The sequence below is a fragment of the Euprymna scolopes genome, chromosome 2 (assembly GCF_053919585.1).
Source record: "Euprymna scolopes isolate OS-2025 chromosome 2, ASM5391958v1, whole genome shotgun sequence".
NCBI classification, from domain to species: Eukaryota; Metazoa; Mollusca; class Cephalopoda; order Sepiida; family Sepiolidae; genus Euprymna; species Euprymna scolopes.
The window spans coordinates 103,993,505-104,009,721 of NC_136483.1; the positions used below are offsets into that span (position 1 = coordinate 103,993,505).

General features: G+C 35.6%; 1 protein-coding gene across 1 annotated transcript in view; it reads left to right on the forward strand.

The window, feature by feature from the left end:
* The window catches only part of LOC145293755 (uncharacterized), a 312,307-nt gene extending 299,620 nt beyond the window's left edge, over positions 1-12,687 (forward strand). Inside the window, exon 8 of the mRNA XM_080140250.1 lies at positions 12,305-12,687. Coding sequence (XP_079996376.1) covers positions 12,305-12,585 — 281 coding nt within the window. The 3' untranslated portion in view covers positions 12,586-12,687. The remainder of the gene's footprint in view (positions 1-12,304) is intronic.
* Positions 12,688-16,217: the final 3,530 nt, after the last annotated feature.

Genomic DNA, 16,217 nt, shown 5'->3' on the forward strand with positions numbered 1-16,217 from the left:
ATGAATGTTCGTAAAATGGTTGTAGGTATGTAGGAATTGACAAGGAATGAATGTTCGTAAAATGTTTGTAGGTATGTATGAATTGACAAGGAATGAATGTTCGTAAACTGTTTGTAAGTATGTATGAATTGACAAGGAATGAATGTTCGTAAACTGTTTGTAGGTATGTATGAATTGACAAGGAATGAATGCTCGTAAACTGTTTGTAGGTATGTATGAATTGACAAGGAATGAATGCTCGTAAACTGTTTGTAGGTATGTATGAATTGACAAGGAATGAATGTTCGTAAACTGTTTGTAGGTATGTATGAATTGACAAGGAATGAATGCTCGTAAACTGTTTGTAGGTATGTATGAATTGACAAGGAATGAATGTTCGTAAAATGGTTGTAGGTATGTAGGAATTGACAAGGAATGAATGTTCGTAAACTGTTTGTAGGTATGTATGAATTGACAAGGAATGAATGTTCGTAAACTGTTTGTAGGTATGTATGAATTGACAAGGAATGAATGTTCGTAAACTGGTTGTAGGTATGTAGGAATTGACAAGGAATGAATGTTCGTAAAATGTTTGTAGGTATGTATGAATTGACAAGGAATGAATGTTCGTAAAATGGTTGTAGGTATGTAGGAATTGACAAGGAATGAATGTTCGTAAAATGTTTGTAGGTATGTATGAATTGACAAGGAATGAATGTTCGTAAACTGTTTGTAGGTATGTATGAATTGACAAGGAATGAATGTTCGTAAACTGTTTGTAGGTATGTATGAATTGACAAGGAATGAATGCTCGTAAACTGTTTGTAGGTATGTATGAATTGACAAGGAATGAATGTTCGTAAACTGTTTGTAGGTATGTATGAATTGACAAGGAATGAATGTTCGTAAACTGTTTGTAGGTATGTATGAATTGACAAGGAATGAATGCTCGTAAACTGTTTGTAGGTATGTATGAATTGACAAGGAATGAATGTTCGTAAAATGGTTGTAGGTATGTAGGAATTGACAAGGAATGAATGTTCGTAAAATGTTTGTAGGTATGTATGAATTGACAAGGAATGAATGTTCGTAAACTGTTTGTAGGTATGTATGAATTGACAAGGAATGAATGTTCGTAAAATGTTTGTAGGTATGTATGAATTGACAAGGAATGAATGTTCGTAAACTGTTTGTAGGTATGTATGAATTGACAAGGAATGAATGTTCGTAAACTGGTTGTAGGTATGTAGGAATTGACAAGGAATGAATGTTCGTAAGATGGTTGTAGGTATGTATGAATTGACAAGGAATGAATGCTCGTAAACTGTTTGTAGGTATGTATGAATTGACAAGGAATGAATGTTCGTAAACTGTTTGTAGGTATGTATGAATTGACAAGGAATGAATGTTCGTAAACTGTTTGTAGGTATGTATGAATTGACAAGGAATGAATGCTCGTAAACTGTTTGTAGGTATGTATGAATTGACAAGGAATGAATGTTCGTAAAATGGTTGTAGGTATGTATGAATTGACAAGGAATGAATGTTCGTAAAATGTTTGTAGGTATGTATGAATTGACAAGGAATGAATGCTCGTAAAATGTTTGTAGGTATGTATGAATTGACAAGGAATGAATGTTCGTAAACTGTTTGTAGGTATGTATGAATTGACAAGGAATGAATGTTCGTAAACTGTTTGTAGGTATGTATGAATTGACAAGGAATGAATGTTCGTAAACTGTTTGTAGGTATGTATGAATTGACAAGGAATGAATGCTCGTAAACTGTTTGTAGGTATGTATGAATTGACAAGGAATGAATGTTCGTAAACTGTTTGTAGGTATGTATGAATTGACAAGGAATGAATGCTCGTAAAATGTTTGTAGGTATGTATGAATTGACAAGGAATGAATGCTCGTAAACTGTTTGTAGGTATGTATGAATTGACACGGAATGAATGTTCGTAAACTGTTTGTAGGTATGTATGAATTGACAAGGAATGAATGTTCGTAAACTGTTTGTAGGTATGTATGAATTGACAAGGAATGAATGTTCGTAAACTGTTTGTAGGTATGTATGAATTGACAAGGAATGAATGCTCGTAAACTGTTTGTAGGTATGTATGAATTGACAAGGAATGAATGTTCGTAAACTGTTTGTAGGTATGTATGAATTGACAAGGAATGAATGTTCGTAAACTGTTTGTAGGTATGTATGAATTGACAAGGAATGAATGCTCGTAAACTGTTTGTAGGTATGTATGAATTGACAAGGAATGAATGTTCGTAAACTGTTTGTAGGTATGTATGAATTGACAAGGAATGAATGTTCGTAAACTGTTTGTAGGTATGTATGAATTGACAAGGAATGAATGTTCGTAAACTGTTTGTAGGTATGTATGAATTGACAAGGAATGAATGCTCGTAAACTGTTTGTAGGTATGTATGAATTGACAAGGAATGAATGTTCGTAAACTGTTTGTAGGTATGTATGAATTGACAAGGAATGAATGTTCGTAAACTGTTTGTAGGTATGTATGAATTGACAAGGAATGAATGTTCGTAAACTGTTTGTAGGTATGTATGAATTGACAAGGAATGAATGCTCGTAAACTGTTTGTAGGTATGTATGAATTGACAAGGAATGAATGTTCGTAAACTGTTTGTAGGTATGTATGAATTGACAAGGAATGAATGTTCGTAAACTGTTTGTAGGTATGTATGAATTGACAAGGAATGAATGCTCGTAAACTGTTTGTAGGTATGTATGAATTGACAAGGAATGAATGTTCGTAAAATGGTTGTAGGTATGTAGGAATTGACAAGGAATGAATGTTCGTAAAATGTAACTTATCTTTTGGACGATGGAGAGGGTTAGGGTAGGCCGGTCATCCTGCTGTCGGTGATGCGTGTCCTGGCTTGTAACTGGAAAGCGAGTGACATCAGCGCTAGCAGCCCGGTGTCTTCGTCTTCTTTCTCCTCCTCTCTTCTGGTTCCTTAAAAACCCTCGTTTTATAGTGGCAAACTGGCCCCCAGTGACTGTGATATTTGAGGTGTTTATTTTAGGCGCGGAGCTCTGCCATTGGTCGATAATTATTTTGTAGTTATCTTATTTTTTTCTTCCCAAGCGGAAGCGATGCGTGGAGCCATGTGCAAAAGACGATTTTTAATTTTGTCTCTCATGGTGGATGGGTTAACATCCGGTTGACTGCTAATTCTCATCATGTTCCCACAATGTCTCATAGGTAAGAACCGAGAAATTAAAAAAAAAATAAACAAGTAAAGCATGCACAGTGAACAAGGCATAAAAATATGACAAAGTTTAGCATTTGCCCACCCCCTCCTCATTTAGCCCCAAACGTTCCCAGGGGACGTCAAATCCTGGTGAAAATGAACAAACGGTCCAGTTTTAGGTCTTAACATATGCAAATTTGAGTTCTGTACCATGCAAAAAAAGAAATGACAAAGTCCATCATTGCCCCCTACCACCACCACCACCACCATTTAGCCCCAAAGGTCCCCAAAGCCTTAACATATTTAAATCTGACTTCAGCACCATGCAAAACTGCTAAATAGACATACGCAGAAAATTTGGGACAAATATGATAAAATAGTCACAAAAATGGAGTGTTTTTATTAGCCGTAAAAGAGCCCCGAGGGCACACCCAAGTTATCGCGAAGTATAGGCAAACAAAATTATATAGAAATCAGTTAGTTACAACTTTTCAGAAAGTTTTATAAAAATCCAAAGGATCCTTTTTTCTTTTTTTTTAAATTGGCAAAAAAGTGTCAATTTTAGCCATTTTAACCCGAAAGGCGTCCTTAGAGGGGAGGGTAACTGGAGTTTTCCTGGAAAATCCGTTTTGTTACATTTTTACTCATATATGTTTAATGTTTGTGCAAAATTTCAAAAATTCCAAGGCGTAGTTATTGAGAAAAGTGCGAACAAACGAACAAAGGTGAATTTACAGGCCTACCCTCCTTTTGTCGGGGTACCAAAAAAAAAAAAAAAAATGAATTCAACTAATAACTGTTCGATCAATCTGTATAGTATACTTGCTGAATCTGTTTCAAAGTTTTTCTTCAATTTAAAATAGTTCATTTTAAAATAGTTCATTTTAAAATAGTCGCTAGACCAAAATTAAGATTTTGGTCCAGCGTACTCACCCATATTTTACAACCCTCCGATGCCCTGTTACAAATTCTGAATAAAAAAATAATTACGAAAAATTTCATGACTGCAAGACTATGCAGATTGATGAAAAAAATTGAATTTTTTCTTGTTTGCTAATAATCATTTGTTGTATATTGTGTTTATTTTCGATTTCTCGATTGTTAACTATGCCACGTCATTGACTTTATTTAATTATTTATTTATCTGTTGTTAACTATACAGAAATATTGGTACTTATGCAGGATAAGAGCCGCGTTATCGTCGGCATATTCCATGTAGATTGATTAAGCCAACTGAAGATGTCGAACGGAAACTGTTTTTTGACTTCCTAGCATTCAACTCCCAGACTACCCCAGGAATTAGCAGAAGTAAGGGAATTAATTTCTATTAGTACCGATTAATTTGGCATAAAAAGTAAACACACGCACACGCACACACACACACACACACACACACACACACACACACACATATACATATGTATATGTGTGTGTGTGTGTGTGTGTGTGTTTATTTTTCTGACCTTCTGTATAGTTTTTAAATAAATAAATATTAAGCTCTTATATTGGAAACTTTTCTTTATAATCGAGCACTTTTCTGGAATTCTTTCTCACAAACAGTGAACACTCACACACACACACACACACACACACACACATTCGATTCTTGCTTGAGGTAGTTGCCTGTCTACCCGCACTGATGAGCTGTGATGCAACGAAACAGTACTGTACATGGATGACTATATATACGTTTCCGAAAAGGATGGCCAATATTTAAAACGCAATGATTATTTCGATGAAAAAATAAATAAAAAAGGGACTTGAGCAGTTTACCGACCGTGCTGACTGCTGAAATAATAACGTTATCATTTAGAAAAGAAAGTCATTCTTAACATGGGGAGGGGGGACGTTTTAACTATTCTCTAATTTCACTTAACAATTTAATAAAGATGGGTTGCCGTTCTCCAATTGTCTTCTACTGTGATTTTACTGGTTAAACGTTTCGATAGCACGGTCCGTATTTTGCATAAGTACGAGGAGTACCATCTTCAAGTTTATCTAACACTAGCAAAGATACCCGTGCTTCGCACGGAGCTTTGTTGCGCACTCGGGTACCAAAATCTGTGGGCACCTTTCCAGTAAGTTGATGCTGTAAGAGCAACGATTGCATAAGGTGATTAACATTTTAACTACCTCTTGTAGTGACTGAAATTCAATCAGGAACTTCACAAAAGATTTTCATCAAAAGGAAGGTTACTTGATGTTACATAGTAAATTTTTCATTGAAGTAATTTTCAACTCTTGCTTAAATTTTATCTTGCACATTCAATACTAAAAACTTTCCACAATCAGATCATGTCAGTTTTTCCTCATATCCATTTCTCGAACTTTTCACTGAAGAGCCTCAGGGTAAACTACATTTCTGCTGCTTTGATTTGGAGCCAGAATGTAGAGTTTTTCTGAACTTCCTGTCCGGCTGATGGAGACGTAGAACATACCGTGACTGAAGCAGTCTGATGTCAAGTCTACGCCAATGGTGTTAAATGTCTGACCTTGACTTTTGTTTATGCTCATTGCAAAACACACCTTCACAGGAAATTGGAGTCTCCGGAATTTAAATGGAAGTTCTGAGTCCGATGGAACTAAGGGGATCCTTGGCAGTAGAACGGTTTCGCCTTTGTAGGGACCACAGGAAATGGTGGCCTCAAGTACATTGGTGTGCAATCTGGTGATAACACATCTGGTTCCGTTTGTTGTTTTTGGCGGTTCCAAGGATCGAAGAATCATGATTGGCGATCCAATTTTGAGATTTAAAATGTGTGGAGGCATTCCAGATATCTCCAAAGAGTTTAAAAACTCCACAGGGTAGTGAACAGCTTCATATTCATTAGTAGCCGAATCAACTGACTTGTATTGCTTTGTGTCTCCTGGAAATTCATCCATTATTGAATTGTTCAAATGATTCACATTGCTGTTTAATGGCGAAATAATAGCCCTCTCAGCAAGCCAATCCGGTGATTTTCCATTGTTTTGCAGGTCTGGGTACACTTTGTCTTTCAGTTGCTTCTGATTACCGACACATTTACCAAGCGCAGTTGGAATCTTAATTGTGTCAGGTGAAGAAGTGATAGGAAACTGACCATTACCGATTTGGAGAAGCAATTTTGAGAAGTCTGCTGCAGCTGTGTTATCAGAGATATAGGTTCTCATATTAGTAGTCAGTCTCTTCACTATAACGTGCCTCCAGAGATAGGATTGTTTCAAACTTGCATTGACAATGTTAGCCCTTGTGCCATTTTTAACCACTGGGAGGATTTGACGGAAATCACCGAAAAATAAGGTTGGAATGCCACCCATGGGATTCTTGTTTCCTGTGATGTCTTGCAGTGTTCGGTCAATTGCTTCATAAGCACTCTTGTGCGTCATTGGGGCTTCGTCTACAATGATTGCAGAGGTGTCTCTAATTACATTTGCCAAGGCTGAGTTACCAGTAATTTTGCAAACTGGCTGATCCATTCGATGAGTATCCAAGGGTACTTTAAAAGTGCTGTGAAGAGTGCGGCCACCTTGTAGTAGAGTAGCAGCAATGCCACTGAATGCTGTTGCAAGCACAATCTTTCTCATGGATCTAATCTTTGCAAGGATCAAATTGATTACAAAAGTCTTGCCCGTACCACCTGGAGCATCAAGAAACATCATGTTTTTGTTCATTTCACCTTGTGCTTCCAACATTGCCATGAATGAATTGTAAACTTCTCTTTGAGAATCGGTCAGTTTTTCTTGCATATTTTCTGCTTGTAGGGAAAGTTCTTCAAGATTATAAGTAACTTCACGTTGATACTCTCTCGCGAGTCTTTCATCTCTCCCTTGCGTTGGTGCAGGTAATCCATAGCTTGCCAATGGTTGACCGCACATAAGGAGAACTTTTTCTTCAATTAGACAAAGAGTTTTATTGTAGATGTCCTCATTAAAATCTGCTTCTGGATTGTTAACTTCTTGCCTGTATCTGTGAAGAATGTCTTCAGATATTACATCACGAAAAGCCATCCAGATCTCAAGAGGATTTCTTGGCTCACAGGCTGTTAAAATTCGCAAATTTGAAGGTGATTGAGTGGCACTTGCCTCTCCTACTGCTTGATGCAAGTGATGGTCATTTTCTAGAAGGCCTCGAGCAAGGCACGCTGCTCTGTATGTTTCAAACACCTGACCATTGTATGCTCGCAAATTTTGAAATGAAGTTGGACCATCAACCTCATTGAGCAACAGGCGTAAGAAATAACACTCCCCTGCTTTTGGACTAATCGTGTAGATTCTCCCAATGCATAGTGCCTTCCATACATCATCATTTTCAGTACCTTCAACTTGTACCCCACGCATTCTTCTCATCCATTTCTTTGTCGATTTGTTCCAAGTGTAAAACTCAGGGACTTCTACGTATTTGAGACCCCTTGCAAAGTCATCCTCATGGCAGAGTTGAAAAAATGCTGTCAAAGTTGTGGCAGGCGGTGGACCTTGGGCTCGTTCCAGAGCAGTATCAGCTGAGAACATGACATGCTGCCCATTTTCAAGATGAACAGAAAGTTGTACAATTGGGGGGAAATGTTCATGGATGGGATGTTCCAATATCCTCCAGGCCGCCTCTGAACTGCCGACATACCTTGCATTCTGGAACTGCTGGATCTCATCCACAATGTGACTTTGTACTTGGCCTTGTTGATTAGCTGCTCCATCAGTTCTTTGTAGTTCAAACACTGCTTGATCACATCCTTTATTCACGTATTTGAGGACATATTTGATGCTTTGGATCGAGCTGCAAATTTCTACGTTAATGTGAGCGTTGAACTGCTGAAGGAGGACCTTGTTGTACGGAACAATCCACTGGTTTGTTATTTCTTGATTAACATACCGACCATTTCTCTTCATCCTTATTGTACCAGTCTGGCCTCCATCTTCTGGTTTTCTTCACCTGTACTTGGGGTAAGAGTCTTGGCCTTGCTCGGTACACTGAAGAAATTCTTTTGGGTATTTTTGGAACATTTGTTGTCAATCATACATGGACAATTTGGATTAAATGGTCCACAAGGTCCATGCACCATATGTGCCATCACTTTAGCATGAAGATCAGGATCTTCCTCTTTGTCAGGGATCTCTGCAGATATGCAGAGATCCATTTTTTCTGGTAGAAGTTTGTCCTCTGGGGCCTGCCAGGTGAGGATGTGTGCATGCGGCAGTCCTCTTTTTTGATATTCAATACTGTACAGGAAAGCCCTCAACCTGCCAAATCCTCCCTTTTTAATAAATTCAAGTAACTTTTTTAGCTTCTGCCTGAAAACCCTGGCAACAATATCTGGACGATCCTGAGGGTCTTGCCCTTGAAGACAATTTTCTGTAATTTCTGTCCACTTTGGATTTGTTGTGAACGTGATGAAGAGGTCGGCTCGGCCCATTCGCCGAACATATGCCATGGCATCACTTTGACGCTCAAACATGTATCGAGGGCCTCCTGTATAAGTTGCCGGAAGTACAACTCGTTGACCAAACTGTTCTGGATTCCCATCCTCCCTAAGAATTGAATCTCTCAAGTTGCTATAATTGTCAGCTCTCAGGGTCTGTTGCTCACGCCTCGGGAACTGTAAACGTTCTGTTTCAATCTTGCAGTACACATCCACCAGCCATTGTTGAAATAGCCTTCGGTACCAGAGAAAATAGTTTCCAGGCCGAGTCATTAAATGGTACGAATAAAATTGCTGTTGGGTAACTTTTCGCCCATTGGATGCCTTCATGTAGATGTTGTAAGATGGAGAACCATAGGGGTACATTAACGGGTACATTAAAGTATCGTAGAGGGGATGTAGTTCGGAGATCCATTTTAATGTATCATTTCTAAAACGCAAGACAATATCCCGGTTAGCTGTTGGTTCATTCTCCATTAATATTCCAATCTCATACGTTGTTGTTGGAGCATTGAATCGCCGTGGATGCTCTTCTTGCGGCCTTCGGTCTTCCCTTATGACAACTTTATGTTCTACCAAGTGTTCTTCTTCAATCCTCTCCTTTGTTGTTTTCAGCTGACAAATAAAGCTGTTGTTCTCATGTAAAAATTCAGTCAGACTTTGGAGAATGTCTTTATTGAGTCTACTGTCACGTCCCCGATTATGTAGTTCCTCTTCCAGACTATCCAAGAAGTAGACTTGAATAAACTTTGCTGTTTCATCTTCAGGTGGTAAAAGACTCCCAATCTGGTGGCAAACCTGGCCTCGAATTCTAAAAGAAGGATTCCACCCATGTACTGCCGCAATTTTGTGACCAAATGATGTCATTGCAAAACAATTGTTATAACTGCATAGATTTTGCAGAAAATCTTTAGAGATGGGACCATTGCCGGAGAGCAAATCTTGAAGCAACTGAGGCAGTGGTGGAAAGCTATCAAGCACAACTTTGCCAGAAGAACAACAACAACCAGGGGTTTCTCCTTTAAATTTTACAGCTGAGCAATGTTGACATACTTTGTCCATTTTTCCTATATCAGCTGTAGTGAGAGAGTCATTTTTGTTGTAGAGCAATCCTTTTCTATTGCAGTGTTCTATTTCATGGTGTCTCAAAGCAGTCATTCGTTGTCTAGCTGCCTCGTTTTCTGTCAATTGCTGGGGCAAAGTCATACTCTCTCTCCATGCAGCCTCTCGTTGTTGCCCTTGGTATAGGCGAAAGCTTCGTTGGGTTTCCGATTCATTCTGATGTCGTTGAGCCACTCTCAACTGACCTTGTGTACGTCTACTTACCTCATATAATTCATTCGATCGTAATATTGCTTCTCTTTCCAGTGCATATCTTTGCCTTTCTTGAATTTCATCTTGTGATGAATTTAACCGCCTTACAGCATGTCTAGTTCTGTCAGCTTCACGTTGGGTTTCTCTTTCCAAATCTGACAGTCTTGCTCTCCTTTCTCTTTGACGTATCCTGTTAAGTTCTAGACGTCTTTCTCTATCTGAATTGTTTTCATTGGAGCGAATTGCAGCAACTCTTAGTCTATTAGCTTCCAATCTTTCCATTCTTTCTTCCTCACTTTCGTTTCTACTTCGTTTGGGTGGCATAATTTCGGTTTTAAACGGAATTGTTTAACGATATTAATGATTGTAAATTAATTAAGCGTAAAGGAAATGTATACTAACTGAAATGGACGAACTATAAATAATATTTCTGAATAGTACAATTATAAACAATTATATTGTACCTATTTACTATGCCTCCCCACGGGACAGAGTTAGACACCAGGGTCGTTTTTTAACGTGGAGAAAAGGTACAAAAATAAAAATTGTCTCAGTCGTGAAGGATTTCTCCTCCACCGAAAGAGAACAAGAAAATGAAGTGCAGCATCTGAAGAACAGATACTACACTTTGATCTTGACCAAAAGGAATGAATAAAAGCGACCTACGTGTGACTCATTACTTCCGGGTGTAAACGTCACAGTCTAAAAGTAATAATTAAAAAAAAAAAGTAAATGTAAAATAAATGTGATACCAACTTAGGTTAACTAAGTAAACAGTACAATTAAAACAGTTCTATTAAAACAAATAATTACTAAGATCTAGGTAATTGTTAGTCTCATTGTTATGGTTTTAAAGAAAAAAATGTGTAAAAAAAGTTCTGCTTTTGTGAGTACGTGTATTTCTTTTAAATTACATAACCTTTTTATTTTATTATTTATATCTCTTTTAAATTTATATATTTTGTTAGTAAACTGGAAGAAATTCAGTTGAATAAAACCTTGTTCGTGTTCTTTACGTTAAACTCATATTTTTATAAAAGGTTCATCCGGTTTAAAGAAAGCGCTAAGTTTAAATAAGACTGGAAATAACTAATTCAATGTATAAATAGAAAAATGAAATAAATATAAGCTTTAAGTCTTAAGATAGTAATAATCAAAATGTAATAAATTATTTGTAGTTCAAATCTATGATAAGACAGGCTTTCGAAATAGGCTCGACCAGAAAGATTAAATTGGAACGAAATTATAATCTCCGTGCCATTTTCAAAACAACCCCACAAAAGTAACGATATCCTGCAGTTGGTTAAAAATGACAATGGTTGTAAGAAAAAATGTAAAAGAAAATGCGCTTATCTGTTTATTTTGACCTGTTTTATTTAATTAAAAAAACATTGGCTATAACTGGAAGAGAGCGTTATGTTTTGGGGGTTGTTTAAAAAATAGAATGGAAATAAAGTTAGTTCCGTTTTAATTGTGTTTAATTGCGGCAAGCGCTAACAAAATCGAAAAATCACTGTTTACATTCGAAATGTTAACTTTTATAGGTTTACAGGTTTGCTGACAAGGCTGGGGGTGTTTAATACAATTATTTTACTAAATTGATTTTTTTCATTTAAAAATAAAATTATTTCTTTTTTAATAAAGTTTTATTTTAAAATATTTGTTTTTGTTTATTTATATACAATTACGATAGTTGAATTGTATTCTTTCAATTATATTGGCAAGTAAAATATAAAAGATTAAAACGGAACGAAATTGAAATTTCCATTACATTTTCAATACAATCCCAAAACATAAAGCTTTGCTCGCCAATGAATTGTTTTGATAATATACTTAAAGTGAAATAAATCGAATATAAAATTAAATGAAAATATATTAAATAATTAAATGTTAAATAGATTTTGTAAATAGTACAGTTGAAATGATTAGAATATTTCCAATATGTAATAAGGTCGAGGTAATTAGTTAAAGAGATTTAATATAATGTGATATGCAAATGAGCATAAGTCATTCGATATGGGGGTGGTTTGTAGACTAGTATATAAAGAAATTAGGTATAAATTCTTATGTCTCCTATAACAGAAACATCCTAAAATGGGTTCTAATGTTTCTCTACCAGGAGAGATCTACCCTCTTACCTCCTTTATATTTCGTTGATGATGGAGAGCTGTACACACAGACAGAAACACACGAACCCTATTACTTTATAAAAATATAGATAGAAGAGTATGACTTTTACTAGTTCCGCAATGGTTAACAAGAATACTTTTAAATGTGTGCATTATTTAATATCTTTCTCTTCACCACTAATTGTTCTCAATTTTTATCTTATTTTATGTCCGCCTTTATTTATTTATTTATTTATTTATTTATTTATTTATTCAGAGAAAAGCAGAACGGTATCGCCAAATGTTTTTACAAATGAGCACATCGCAACGTTTCTGCCATCACAAGCCGAGAAAGACATTACTGTGTACGGAACAGACGACCATCGAAAAAGAATAAGAAGGCGTAACTGTAACTACCCACCACCCGAACCACCGATACCGCCATTGCCCCCCAACCTTCATAAGATACTTCATGGGAAACAAAAACAGTTTGTACACATGTGTGTCGCCATTACTAAAAACGTTTCAGCTGTTGACAACCGTCTCGGCGAACACTGACCAGAAAGGAGTTTGAACCAGAAAATCGTACAAGCGAAATTTCCAATGTTAAAGATAGTTCTGAATACGGACAACAAGATGGCTGGTGTGAAGTATTTCATATTTGCTCTGAACGAATCACTCTCTATTCTTGTTTAATCAATAAATAAATGGTAAAACTTGTCGAGGGAGCTTTGTTTTGGGGTTGTTTTAAAAATGGAACGGAAATGTAAATTTCGTTCCATTTTAATCTTTTTTTTTTAATTGCGCATGCGCCAATACAATCGAAAGTAATCGAAATAATAAAATTCCACAATCGTACATTTTATATAAAAAACGATATATATATATATATATATATATATATATATATATATATATATATATATATATATATATATATATATATATATATATATAATTTAATTAACAGAAACGAAATAATTTAATTTTTAAACGAAAAAATAAATTTGGAAAAAATTGTGGTATTTTTTTTTTACATCAAGTCCAACTCACCATTCACATTCAAAATGTCGAATTTTAAAGGTTTTCGGGTAAGCTGATAACGAAGAATGTCTTTCGGAATAAACACCTTCAACTTCCCATGCTAAAAACAACTTTCGGAATAGACGCTCTCAACCTTCTCATGTTTAGAACGGCTTTCAGAATAGACACCTCCAACCTATTCATGTTAAGAACGGCTTTCGGAATAAATACCCTCAACTTTGTCAGTATACCCGAAAACCTTTCAAAGTTAACATTTCGAATGGGTTCTCGATTTTGTTGCTGCATGCGCAATTTTTTAATTGATTAAAAGATTAAAACGAAGCGAAATTTAAATTTCCGTTCCATTTTCAAAACAACTCCAAAAGAGAACGCCCTCGGCAAGTTTTACCAAATAAATCAATAAATTAAATAAATAAATTTAATAAATTAAATAAATTTTATGAATAAATTGATAGACCGTAGTCAAGGATGATTTTAAAACTTTTCCTTTTCATCGACCAATACCGAAGCATAAGAAAGGGCGGCATTCCTTTCCATGGGCGACACCAGTTACTCTAGTTTCTCACTCTATATAATGTTGAATCTTTTGCAACGGGGCATCAAATACCATTCGTATGACTTAAGCCTTCCATTTAATCAGAAGACGACTCTAATTATTATACTAAATAAACCGGTGTTATTTTTAAATCATTTATATTTATTGTTTTTGACCTCGAATGTTAGCATTCAACCTCTGGCTACCAGGAATTAGCACGAGAAGTAAGGGAATGAAGTTCTATTTGTGCCGATTGGACGGGAATAAAGAGTAATCATCTATATACATATATACCGTGACCCGACGTTGCCCGGGATTGAACGATGATCAACGAATGTTTCACACTCCCTTATTTTAGTGTCATCAAAACCGGTAGAATCGCACATTTTTCAATCAAATCGATTGATTGCCTGCTCTAGTTGGAGACGTGTCACACTGCACCGAAAGAAAGCTCACATACCTCACGCAGTGGCTGAGTTTACAATATATTGTAGTCTACAGTGCACTGTAGAGAACCTACTGTTGAGTTTATAAAAATATTTTTATATATTAAATTGATTAAAGTTTAAAATGCAAAAGTCAATTGTGTTCTCAACAGAAACGTTAATTTCGAATACGCCCCTGTCATATCAAAGAACATACTGTTGATTTTATATGCCAGTGCAGTGATAATGGCTTCAATTTAAAATTAAAATGAAAAAGTCAGGTATCATAGTTTAGTAGTGCTTTAAACAGAAATATTCATTTCAAACGCGCCCCTGTCATATCAAAGAATTATTTTATGTGTCATGCATTTCGGCTTGCATGGTAATAAAACTTCTCAAATGCACTTGAGATGTTAGGCTGTGTAAGGTGTGAACTTCGGTCAAAATTACTTGTTCCTTCTTTCATTCTATAATTTCGATCATCGATTATCAATACTTATGTAAGACATTACGATACAAAACCTACCTAAGAACATTGCCAGGCACATAAAGTACTTTCGTGTGAAATTTCATAAAAATCAGCCCTGCCGTTTTCGAGTCCATAAGGAACAAACTCACACCACATACACATACACACACAGAGACAATGTTCCTTTTATATATATATAATTATTTCCACAGCCAAACAAGAGCCATGACAGCCAACAAACCAAAAGTACAAGGCTCCAGTTTCGCCCACATTTCGGCTCATCAGTTAGGATATGTCTAACTGACCAGTCCAAATGAAGGCAAAACTTAAATCTTGGACTTCCGGTTTGTTGGCCGTCATAGCTCTAGTGAGCTGCTACGTTGTTTGGACCTGGAAATAATTATAATATCTCTCACATTCTGAATATATATATATATATATATATATATATATATATATATATATATATATATATATATATGTGTGTGTGTGTGTGTGTGTGTGTGTGTGTGTGTGTGTGTGTGTGTACTAGCAGTGCAGCCCAGCTTTGCTCGGGCCCTATGTACTGTTAATAACTTTATGTGGATAAGTATATATATATAATAAAAGTTTGTACCCATGTCCAGATAACCTACATCTAAAATTTCAAGTGTTTAGACCCAAAATTGGCAGAGGAGTTCGGTAGAGTTTTCAAAGCTCAAATCGCTGAACTTTGGCCACTTGGCAGTTAAATTTCTTGCCTAAAACCGATTAAAAAGATTTTCTCAAATCTCAATACCATTTATGTCACATTTCGAGTCTGTAGACTAAAAATTGACAAGAGTAATTTGCTAGGGAAATTTACACACACAGAGACAATTTCACTTTTATAGCTATAATAGATAGAATTATTCACTATTAATCTCAAACCCAAAATTATTTGCTACTAATTTAATATTACTCTTAAATCCTAACTTATTTATTATTAATTTGCTATTAATCTCAAACCCAAAATTATTTGCTATTAATTTACTATTACTTTCAACTCCAAACTTATTTACTATTAATTCACTATTAACCTCAACCCCAAAATGTTTTGCTTATAATTTACTATTGTTCTCAACTCAAAACTTATTTACTGTTAATTAGCGTTGGGACGATTAATTGGAATCAGAATTGGGAATCGTAAAAATCGGAACATTTAAGGGCATCGGAATCGGTTATCAGAATCAGAAATATTGGTGCCTATTTTCCGATGCCAAATCGATTCTTTTAATTGTCATTTTTTATTTGATTTTGTTTAAAGTAAATTCTTCCATTACTGGTAATATTGATAAATTAGTAAATATTCATTGATTTTAAAATATCAGTAAAGCTAAAATCGATAGATCATCCTCCACAAGTGTAATTTTGACGTTTAGGAAAATATCTGCATATTTACGAAAATCGGGGGAAATAACAGTCTCATAGTTAAATAATTGGAGATTTATAAAGAATCAGAATCGGAATCAGTAACTGCATCGGAATCGGGAATTTAGCACGGAATCTATAATTGTATCGGATTGGGAAAAATATTGGAATCATCCCATGACTACCATTAATTCATTATTAATCGCCAACCCAAAAATTTAGTATTAATTTACTATTACTCTCAACTCCAAATTTATTTACTATTAATTCAGAAGTGATGTCAAACCCAAAATTATTTGCTATTAATTTACTATGACTCTAAACTCCA